At 34.3% G+C, this 12,112-nt stretch overlaps 2 protein-coding genes across 2 annotated transcripts; one reads left to right on the top strand and one right to left on the bottom strand.

Moving 5' to 3' along the window:
* Positions 1-489: 489 nt before the first annotated feature.
* Positions 490-2,180, bottom strand: PHT1;3 (phosphate transporter 1;3; the record flags this gene model as incomplete). Its single annotated transcript, NM_123702.1, has 2 exons — positions 490-1,654; positions 1,780-2,180. The coding sequence occupies 2 exons, from the start codon at positions 2,178-2,180 to the stop codon at positions 490-492; spliced, it is 1,566 nt and encodes a 521-aa protein (NP_199150.1).
* A 7,365-nt stretch (positions 2,181-9,545) lies between these two features.
* PHT1;1 (phosphate transporter 1;1) lies at positions 9,546-11,935 on the top strand. Its single transcript, NM_123701.4, has 3 exons — positions 9,546-9,822; positions 10,050-10,461; positions 10,613-11,935. The coding sequence occupies exons 2-3, from the start codon at positions 10,061-10,063 to the stop codon at positions 11,784-11,786; spliced, it is 1,575 nt and encodes a 524-aa protein (NP_199149.1). The 5' UTR covers positions 9,546-9,822; positions 10,050-10,060; the 3' UTR covers positions 11,787-11,935.
* Positions 11,936-12,112: the final 177 nt, after the last annotated feature.

The raw sequence follows: 12,112 nt of genomic DNA, 5'->3' as shown, positions 1-12,112 counted from the left end.
TAGTCTTTGTAGTTCATTTGATGATAAATTCATCTACAATCTTACAAAAAAAATCTTTCGATTACATGAACAACAATATACCAATCTTTATAGTTCAGTAGTTCTAAAATATCTCATTTATCTTTTCAACCTAATATACCAGTACAAGCTGATTTTTTGTATTATCAGTTCTATCAATATTGATCCCTAGAATTACATCCACTAGCCCTTATATCTTTCATTTCAAACTTTCCACTAAGCATATTTTTTGTTTGATTGTTCATGTCTTTATTGCTTCCAAACTTATAGCATTACTAGGATATGACCATAACATGAGTTTACATCTTAACAAGTTGCACTTGCACACACATTTAAACAAAAAGCGAAAGTAGTACACCGTTACAAATATAATTCACTCATCGCAAAGAACGTAAAACGTAAAAGTAGTACACCATTACAAATATAATTCACACATCGCAAAACCAATGACAAACATATATGACGGCATAATCATTTATCAACCTCAGCCTCGCCGGAGAGTTCTTCAAGGGACTTGCCCTTGGGCTCAGGGACGAGGAAGGTGAAGAGCATACCAACAAAGTTAATGACACCAAGCATGATCAATGAGTTCTTGACTCCGATGCCCGGTGGGTATCCTGCGTCTGTCTTGGTCTTATCCTGTGGTTGAGCAGCATATAGGAACCCGAAGGCTCCAACGATGGCTCCAGCCTTACCAGTTGCGGCTGATATTCCATGGCACGTAGACCTTAGCCTTGCTGGAAAGATTTCAGCTGGGACAATGAAAGTAGTTGCATTGGGTCCAAAGTTGGCGAAGAAAAATGTGAGTGAGTACATAACCACGAATCCGATACGATTATCTGGTAAAATCCAGTGGTTGTATGGGAAGGCAATAGCAAACATAAAAACGGTCATCATGAAAAATCCCATTAGTTGGATCGCAAACCTTCCAATGATATCAATAAAGGCTACTGTGAACCAGTAACCTGGGACTGTACTGCAGAGGGCAATGAGAGTCTGAGCCCTAGCAATCTTGAAAACCTCATGGATGGCGTTCATAGTGGCTGCCTTTGGGATCCATCCAATGGCCGAGAAAATATCCTTTTGGAACAAGTTTTGGCTGTAGAAGGCGATGTCAAGCAAAAACCAAGTGGAGGTAGTCCCAAGGAGATGAAGCCCATGGCGTCTAAGGAATTCCTTGGAGAACAAGCCATAGTTTTTTTTGGGGTCCTTGACGTCATCCTCCACCCTTTCCTCAAGCTCGAGATCTGTTTGTAAGACCTTGGACATGTCTGCTGTGGCTTGTTTGATGTTCTTGGCAACTAAAGCGGTGTAACGGGCTGTTTCAGGCATCTTCATACGCCAATAGTAAGTCAAAGCTGCGGGTAAAGCACCAAACATGACGATGATTCGCCAAATGTAATCAGCTTGAGGAGGCGTTGATAGAAACCTGTCTTGCTCATACGTCGGCGATGGGAACTTTTTGTCAAATATGGAAGAAACTGCAAGTGCCACAAAACCTCCCGCCAAGATACCTACACCTTGCATGGCGAACACTGCCGCGATGAAAGCCCCACGAGTCTTCTTGTTAGCGTATTCAGACATGATGGTGGCAGATAGAGGGTAGTCACCTCCAATGCCAAACCCGAGCCAAAACCTATATATAATCGTCTAGATATCAGTATCTTAAGTAACCATAATCTAGGTCGAAATAGTGACTAATCTCTCGAGCTTGTATCTGTGACGTATGTGATATTAGGTTTGTGGCTAAATAAATTGTACCTGAAGAAGCAAAGAGTCGTCATGACACCCTTGGCCGAATTGCCCAAGGAAAGACCGGAAGCAACTGAGCAGAGAATCATCATGATCAAAGTGATACCGTACACCTTTTTCCGTCCGAGTTTGTCACCAAGCCATCCGAAGAAGAGTTGACCGGCAAGGGTTCCACAAAGGGCCACACCGTTGACTGCAGCCGCAACATGAGGGGGAAGTGAGCCAGGCTTTGCTGACGTTGGATTGAAGTAGTAGAGGCGGCCAAGAAGCTTGGTCACCAAGGACACACAAAAGAGATCGTACGCGTCCGTAAAGAAGCCCATACCGGCAATGACAATAGCCGTGAAATGGTAAAGTTGCGTCTTCGCAACATCAAGTGCCTTTAGCACTCCTAGCTGTTGATCGGCCATCTCAGTCAGTCTTTTTGTTTTTCTTCTCTCCTATTTTGCACAAAGTAAAGGTTAATATTTGTATAGAAATTTCTTCTTTCGTAAATATTGGAAAGATGATATATTGCTTGGGTGTGTTAGAAATAGAGGTAGTTTTAACATATATAATCTCGGCTAGCTAATTAAAAAAGTATACATGATAAAAAGAGTGAAAACAAAATTAAATGTGAATTTGGATTAAGACAAAATAAACATGTAGATGATATTCACCTAAGTAGTAACAGGTTGTGAAGGACAAGAGAGAGAATTATTGAGAGAGGTGGTGGTTGTGATTATGTTGGCTGAGACGGCAGAAATTTATAGACGAGAGGAGAACTGGAGAAGTATTGTCTCCGGAATCTTAAGGGTATATCCACATTTTATTTGATCTTAATTTATTTTCCATCTCTTAATTTATTTCATTGTGTTGCTGTTCTGCATATGATAACATTGGAATGGTCTACAGATCATATTACACGAAAAGCCTAGTCTTCTAAAATGTTATGATCTCACAAGAAGATTTTCATAGAGTTACTAAAAATCGAGTTCACTATCGTTAATAATTTTTTTATATTGTTTATGAGAGTGGAAACCATCTAACAAGTTATCTTATCAGTTATCTCATATCATGTATTTCCGTACTAAAGTCAACTTTTCTGTTTTCGTCTTTTGTTTGAAAGTTTCTACCTAGATTAATAAAACAAACTTTAGAAGATGTCCACCATTTTCTGAAAGAAAAAAAAAATCAAAGAACTAAAATAAAAGTTTAAACCTGTAAACTAAAATAGCTGTTATATATTGTTTAATCTGATTTTTATTAAAATCACTATGGTGAAATACTAATATAAGCGGACAGAAGATAAGATCTCCACGTAGTTATAAGCCACAGAAAAAAAGAAGCATTACCCACCAAAAAATATGTTATATTTATAAAGCTTTATATTTCAAAATACTTTATATGAATTAGAGATATATTGTTCAAACTAATTCAAAAGTAACAAGGTTCCCACTAAATAAGGTGAGGTCAAACTTCTCAGCTAATGTATCTCCGTACTAAAAGTCAAATTTCTATTAACATAATTATATGCCATTTTAAACTGTTTAAAAATTATTTGTGTAATATTTTAGATAATTTAGGTTAACATAACTTCCGTCCAAAAAAATAGAGAAAGTGGTTTGCATTTGAGTCTCCGGACTATATAGTATTTACGATCAAAAGTCAATGCAACCGTACAACACCTTTTTATATAAAAGCAACCGTACCGTACGAAGGTACATATATATATATATATATATATATATATTTTAAAGACATTTTGGTAAGAAAATCATTTGATGCAATGACTTTTGTCAATAATGATTTTGGTTTGCATTAGTTACATGGCCCAAATATTTTGATTACTAAAGTAGTCTTATTCTCCAGTATTTAAGCCCAACAAAATAAGATCTCTAAATAATTTAATTTAAAACTGATATTTTTCAGGCCTATATAGACGATCTACTTCTATGAATCTTATATAGTATTTTTGCAGTCACCTTTTGATTGTGGGTTAAAATGCATCTGATTACATTTGATACCAGACCCATTAGTTTATGATGTTCATTAAATCTTAGTTGGGTTGGTTCAAATAAAACCCAACTCTTATACTCATTACTTCTATATTTAACAATATTGATATTTAGAAGATTTGATTAAGATTTAAAACTATGAATTTCCTATCATCTTTGTTTGATTTTTTATTGTATAATATGTAAAGTTAAGAAAAATTTCAAAACATTTTCTGCATAAATTGTGATTCGAAATTTATAAAACGAACATATATTATTCAATTGACGAAAACTATGTGGGTTCAACGTCCTAACATTGGCTAAAATATCTAGACAATGATTTAGAATCATATCATAACTAAGGTTAACATTAATAAAATTAATAAGCTTTTTGATGGAACAGATTTGGCGGGATGTTACCTAATAATAATTGTAAACTAAAAAATTTATTTTTTTTATAAATATATTCAATTTGTAAACTTGTATATATATTAACTTTAAAAAATAAATCGTTCTCCTAGTATACCGCGGGTTAAAATCTAGTTTATAGATACAAAAATTTGATATTTGCTAGTAACACCACATTTTTACAAGTCAGAAAAATAGATGTTGCTTTCAATTTGTTTCTTTATGTTTTTTTTTTCTTTTTGTCATCTTGAAATTTACTAAAAAAAAGACATGTTATGCTATGAGAGAGAAATTGCAAATTCTCGAGGGAGATTTGCAAAACTACCCTTTTTTTACTACCCTTTTGTAACAATACCATTTTATATTGTTTATTTTTAAAAATATCCCTTCTATTGAACAGAATGACCAAATTACCCTCATTTAATAATAACATGTACCAAAATTTATTTTTCCCGCCAAACAAAAAATTTCCGCCAAACTTTTTTTCCCGCCAAAAAAAAAATTTCCCGCCAAAAATGTTTTCTCGTAAAATTTTTTTCCCAGCCAAAAAAATGCTTTTAAAAATCTTTGTAAATTTTTTAAAAGTTTTGGTAGTTGCTAAAAACCATTGTAAATCATTTTAAAAACTCTTAAAATTTTTATAAAGTCTTTAAAAACATAGGTAAATACTTTAAAACCCCTTTTAAAACCTTTGTAAATCTTTTTAAAGCTTTTTATAATAGTTTTACAAGATTTACAATCGTTTTTTAAGCATAAGTAAGTGGCATTAAATGATTTACAAGGGATTTTAAAAACTTATAAAAAGGTAAAACATGATTTACAATCGTTTTTAAAGCATAAGTAAGTGACATACAATGATTTACAAGGGATTTAAAAAGGGTTAGCATGGTTTACAATCGTTTTTTAAGCATAAGTAAGTGGCAATGAATGATTTACAAGGGATTTTAAAAGCTTATAAAAGGGTAAAACATGATTTACAATCGTTTTTAAAGCATAAGTAATTGGCATAAAATGATTTACAAGGAGTTTTAAAAAGGGTTAGCATGGTTCACAATGTTTTTTTAAGCATAAGTAAGTGGCATTAGAATGATTTACAAGGGATTTTAAAAGCTTATAAAAGGGTACAACATGATTTAACAATCGTTTTTAAAGCATAAGTAAGTGGCATAGAATGATTTACAAGGGATTTTAAAAGTGTTTGTATGGTTTACAATCGTTTTAAAGCATAAGTAAGTGACATTGAATGATTTACAAGAGATTTTAAAAGGGGTTAAAATGATTTACAATCGTTTTTAAATGTCAAAGAATGATTTACAAGGGATTTTAAACCTTTATAAATCCTTTTAAAACTCTTATAAAGTTTTTACAAGCATTTTTTAACTCTTAGAAAAAGAATTGTAAGTATTGAAAACATTTATTACTCTTTTTGAACCATTTTAAATCTCTTCTGAACCTTTAAAACAGGTTTTAAAAAGATTTACAAGAGTTTTTAAAGGTTTTTTTTATAAATTCTTTTAAAATCTTTTAAAACTCTTGTACATCTTTTAAAACCCTTTAAAAATCCCTTGTAAATCTTTTAAAACATTTTTAAACCCTTTAAAAATCTTTAAAAAAACTCTTGTAAGTCTTTTAAAGTCCTTTAAAATCCCTTGTAAATCTTTTAAACCCTTTTAAAATCTCTTGTAAATCTTTTAAACCCCTTTTAAAATCCCTTGTAAATCTATTTCCCGCCAAAACAAAAAATTTACGGGAAAAATATTTTCGAAAAAAATTTTGGCGGAAAATTTTTCCGAAATTTTTTTGCGGGAAAATTTTGGCGGGAATTTTTTTTTCCGAAATTTTTGACGTGAAGTTTTTTCCCAAATTTTTTGGCAGGAAATTTTATTTTGGAATATTTTAGGCGAAAATATTAATACTTCATTTTATTAACCTAAATCAATTTACAAATAGGGGTTAAATGGTCATTAAAAATTTAAAGAGGGTATAAATGAAAATGGTAAATATAATATGGTAGAATTGAAAAGGGGTAATGTGTAAAGGGCATTAGAAAGAATTTTTCAATTCTCAAACAAAAGAAAACTTAAGGCCTCAAATAAACTAATTTTTTAGAGACACCGCAAAAGAAAAAAAGAAAAAAGAGAATTTTCCGAAATCTAGCTCTATACAGAAGAAAAACATAATAAACTAAGAAAAGATAGCGAAAACTATCAAACCAAAAGCAACTATTTTTAACCCTTACGAGAAATGAGAATCACCTTCTTCTGATACACATGCAAATGAAATTTATTAAAGATGCCCACGGCCAACCCGAAAGTAACATCTACCATTTTCTCTCATGAAGAAAGCTAATCTCTCGAGATCCAAGACATCATTGCCCGGTAAACAAGACCATAGAACTCAAACATATTTCCGGATGCAATGACGTTGTTTGGTGCCCTTTTACGTGATGATGGTTAATGGCCAAATAAGAAAGTAAGAAAATTCGCAAAAAAACAAAAAGGAAGAGACATTGGACATCAAATGGTGGTCCATCGCCGAAATAGGAAAGTCTTAATTCTCTTAAGTCTTGATAGCTTAGGCGAGTAAGTCTAGGGACGTCCAAGTTCACTGAATATGACTTTAATAGCATATTATGAATATTGATATTGATTTAATCGATCATAACCAAACTGTAGGCACATGAACGACTACAAAACCTAGGGCAGTGTCAAGCAAACCTAGGGCTTGTGCAAACTAAGGAAAGCTATCCTTTCCTTCCCTTTTGTGCATTCCAGAGCCACATATGGAAGCCTGGACATCCTATACACCACCCAGAACCATTCACACTAATCCTTGGTGCATTTTTCCTTATGTGAACCCACAGAGCCAAAACTTTCTTTTTCCAGAGCCGAATGAGATCATATCACAACGACTATATTCTGATCATCTTTTGCGGGTCTTGAAGATTCCTACAATTAATGATGCCTAAGTTATCAAGACTCAAGACACATCACAACTTTCCTAGTATGGCCGATTCTCTCATTCAATTTTCAACGGCCATATTTTCATTTATTGTTGCGATTTCTTTCTTTATTTTAGCATATAGACGTTGCACTTGAACCCCTATATAACATAGTCAGACGTTTCGGGTTCCTATATGCGAGCCGCAAGAGATGACCAAGACGGACGAAGGATACCCACATGGCTTTGGAGTCAAGAACTCACTGGTCATGCTTGGTGTCATTAACTTTGTCGGTATTCTCTTCACCTTCCTTGTTCCTTAGCCCAAGGGCAGAGCCGGCCATGAGCACAAGCGGGCCAAGCCCATGCTTGCAGCCGATTATTCAATAATTACATTTTCGGCCTCCAAATACTGAAGTTGTTCTATGGTCCAATGTTCGCGTCAGGGAAAACTTGGTCCTTGTTTTGTTTAACTTCTTAAGTTCGAATCTCCCAAATGCCGATATTATTACAGTTTTTCTTCTTCCGTTTTTGTCAAAAAAAAATTAGTTACTAAATTATAAATAATTAACCTCAATTGCAATTAATCTTTTGGTTCCTTTTCTTCCTCTAGCATTGTGTGGTTTATTGGTCCTTAAACTGTCAGCTTTTTAGTTCAAATCCATCCATTTTGTCTATTTTGTCTCTGTATCTCATACTTATTCTATAATTCATTAGTGGTTTAACTGTAACAAATTCATGTTTTATTCTGATAAGTTTTTTTTCTTTACTTCTTAATCATTGTTTCTTCATAAAAACAACATATGAAGGATATGATAGAAATTTGACTAAAAAAAACTTGATGGATGAGTCTACGTACATATATAAATGCAAGGAATATCATATATAAAAATTGCATTGATCTTTGATGCTTTAATACTTTTAGTGCTTTTTTTAAACATAACCAATTTTATATTTTGTTTGATCACACTTTTTTATACTATGAACATGTGTAAAGAGGCTTTTTTTATATTATGAACATGTGTAAAATATCCTCTCTTTTTTTTTTACTATAAGCATGTGTTAAGTGGCCTTTTCTTTTTCTTTGCTTGTAGCCTTGTAAATAATAGGAATGCCCAAGGGCAAGTCCCTTGAAGAGCTCTCCGGTGAGGCTGAGGTTGAGAAATGATTACGCCATAATATTTTCAAATTCTTAATTGGTTCGATGAATTACATCTTCTATTACGATTTACTTTATTTTTGCGATGCGTAATGTGATATTTCATGTTCGTAATGGTGGATCTCTACATTTATTTTTTTGTGTGACAAAATGTAATCAATCGATATTTAGTGGTCATTTATGATATTTATTTGACTGCTTATCTCTACTACACAGCTACTATCAAATTCCTAATCTTTGTTGTTATTATGGTTATATTTAATTTATGCATGTAATACCTCTCGTATAACAACAAAACATTCAAACCATTTAAAACATTAACGTGTACATATCGAAGTCCAGAAAACCCGTCATTTAAAACAAATACAATCCTCACATTTATATATATATATGGTCTGAGCTGGATTGGTTGATATTAAATCCTTATTTATGTATATGTAATGGCAACTAAGTCCACTAAGGCATGAATTATCTGTTAAAATGAATTTATATGCTTATGTTCTCGCGAATATCCTATGTTTTTCGAATATGCTTTTTTAAAATAATGATTTTGACTTTGCTAAATGATAATTAATCTTCATGACTATATGTATCCTGATTGTCACTCCTCAAATGTCAACTATTAGAGTTGAATAACTCGACTGCAAAAAACAAAACAAAGAAAACGAGGAAGATGGAGAAATTTAAAACCTTTCGACTTATATTGGCTCTAAAATAACTTGTAGTTCAGATTTACACGAAACAATAAATAAATGATTAGAGCTTGCAACTCTCCTTATTTAATTTTAGAAATGCATTTTATATTGCGAATAATATAATTGCAAAGTTGGAATCAAACATAAATATATATAACTGGTCAACGATTACAAGTAATGCCAACAAGATTAACTACAAACTGAATTCGTGTCTACACTACTTCTTTTTGATTTTATTTTATTCTTTTTTTGTGTGTGTACAACGTCTAAATTAGCTACTTCTATTTATAGAAATTTACATGGAATGCATATCTATAGTAATGCTCATATATCAATCTGTCTCCATATAGTAATTGAGATGGTTAAACAGAAATTTTTGCTAAAACTTCGTTTCCTGCTTCAAAATAATAATCAGAATCCGTAACTATCATACAATAAAAAAATCATCCCATCTCACGTATCCTAGAGAGATTTATTGTATAAGGTGTTCATATTCTGGAAGGCGTATCGTCCAGCTTAGATGATGTTTTATACTTTTCAATATAAAATAGACTGTAAATAATATTTTACTTCAGAAACAAATGGTGTTCAAAAATCTTAAACATCAACTATAAACATACGGAGGGAGTATTGATGACTAAAATTCTAAAATCCAAAATGAAATTACAAAATAAATAATAACTATGAAGAAAGAGGCGATCACGTTGCTTACATATCTTTCCTTTTCAAAAAGCATTTTTTTATTACATTTAACGTGCTTCTCTTTCTTCTTCTCTATAAATGGCCAGCATAATTGTTCATTTCTAATGACCACATATAGTCTCTCCTCAACTCTCCAGAGAAGTTCTTAATTTCTCCTGCCAAGCTGATTAAGGTAATATTACTTTCCTTTGTCGTCTATATTTAATTTGTGTATATACCATTTCAAGTTGAGTTTTCTTGTTCATAATTCCAAAGATATCAAGTTTTGTTTCAAAATTTTGGCCATTGAGAGGTCAAATGCTCTGTTCCATGATATTTTTTAAGTCTCCAAATGAAAATATTTCATAAGCGAGAAATAATGACATGAAATCTTGGATTCTTTGCGTTGTATGATTATAGAGCTCTAGGAAATGGCCGAACAACAACTAGGAGTGCTAAAGGCACTCGATGTTGCGAAGACGCAACTTTATCATTTCACGGCGATTGTCATCGCCGGTATGGGTTTCTTTACCGATGCCTACGATCTTTTTTGCGTGTCCTTGGTGACGAAACTCCTTGGCCGCATCTACTATTTCAATCCGGAGTCAGCGAAGCCTGGCTCACTTCCCCCTCATGTTGCGGCCGCGGTCAACGGTGTGGCCCTTTGTGGAACCCTTTCTGGTCAACTCTTCTTCGGTTGGCTCGGTGACAAACTCGGACGGAAAAAAGTGTACGGTCTCACTTTGGTAATGATGATCTTGTGCTCTGTCGCTTCTGGTCTCTCTTTTGGCCACGAAGCCAAGGGTGTCATGACCACCCTTTGCTTCTTCAGGTACAATTTTCATCCAATTACAATATTATATATACACAATGATTAACCAATAATCTAATAACGAATGCAAGTTTTAAAAGTTAGTCACGCTTCGAACTGATTTAGGTATTTTTCTTTGAGAAAGTTTTTTTATATATAAACCATTACGTAGGTTTTGGTTGGGATTTGGTATTGGAGGTGACTACCCACTTTCTGCCACCATCATGTCTGAATACGCAAACAAGAAGACCCGTGGGGCTTTCATCGCAGCTGTCTTCGCCATGCAAGGTGTCGGTATCTTGGCTGGAGGTTTCGTGGCACTCGCAGTATCTTCTATATTCGACAAAAAGTTCCCAGCTCCAACATATGCAGTAAACAGGGCCCTCTCAACGCCTCCTCAAGTTGACTACATTTGGCGAATCATCGTCATGTTTGGTGCTTTACCCGCAGCTTTGACTTACTACTGGCGTATGAAGATGCCTGAAACTGCCCGTTACACCGCTTTGGTTGCCAAGAACATCAAACAAGCCACAGCCGACATGTCCAAGGTCTTACAAACAGATATCGAGCTTGAGGAAAGGGTGGAGGATGACGTCAAAGACCCCAAACAAAACTATGGCTTGTTCTCCAAGGAATTCCTTAGACGCCATGGGCTTCATCTCCTTGGAACTACCTCCACATGGTTTTTGCTTGACATTGCCTTCTACAGCCAAAACTTGTTCCAGAAGGATATTTTCTCGGCCATCGGATGGATCCCAAAGGCAGCCACCATGAACGCCACCCATGAGGTTTTCAGGATTGCTAGGGCTCAGACTCTTATCGCCCTTTGCAGTACAGTCCCAGGCTACTGGTTCACAGTTGCGTTTATTGATACCATTGGAAGGTTTAAGATCCAACTAAATGGATTTTTCATGATGACCGTGTTTATGTTTGCCATTGCCTTCCCTTACAACCACTGGATCAAACCAGAAAACCGTATCGGATTTGTGGTTATGTACTCTCTTACTTTCTTCTTCGCCAATTTTGGTCCAAATGCAACCACTTTTATTGTCCCTGCTGAGATATTCCCGGCCAGGCTAAGGTCTACATGTCATGGAATATCAGCCGCGGCTGGTAAGGCTGGAGCCATTGTTGGAGCCTTTGGGTTCCTATATGCGGCTCAATCACAAGACAAGGCCAAGGTAGACGCAGGATACCCACCAGGCATCGGAGTTAAGAACTCATTGATCATGCTTGGTGTTCTTAACTTTATCGGTATGCTCTTCACCTTCCTTGTCCCAGAGCCCAAAGGCAAGTCCCTTGAAGAACTCTCTGGTGAGGCTGAGGTTAGCCATGACGAGAAATAATTATGTATGTTTATTTTGTTATTTGGAGTGCGATGTTTGGTTTTGTTTTCATTTTATTGGCTCGTTGACCTTAAGTTATGATGTTATAAGAATATTTATGATATCATTTAAATCTTGTCTAATATTTCGAAATCGACTCACTATTCTGGAAACAAGCTTATATATTCACTCCAAAAGCAAGGTTAAAATTAGATCTAGTCGTTTACTTATATTAATATATTAGAAAACTAATGAATTTCATTCAAAGTTTAGATCTGATCTATCCAAAGAGAGCAACATTTACAGTTACACAGTACTAGAGCTTAGGGCAACAAAATAAAACACAA

Source organism: Arabidopsis thaliana, chromosome 5, assembly GCF_000001735.4.
Source record: "Arabidopsis thaliana chromosome 5, partial sequence".
NCBI classification, from domain to species: Eukaryota; Viridiplantae; Streptophyta; class Magnoliopsida; order Brassicales; family Brassicaceae; genus Arabidopsis; species Arabidopsis thaliana.
Note: the sequence above shows the minus strand (reverse complement) of the source record. Positions and strands in the feature narration are given on the sequence as shown.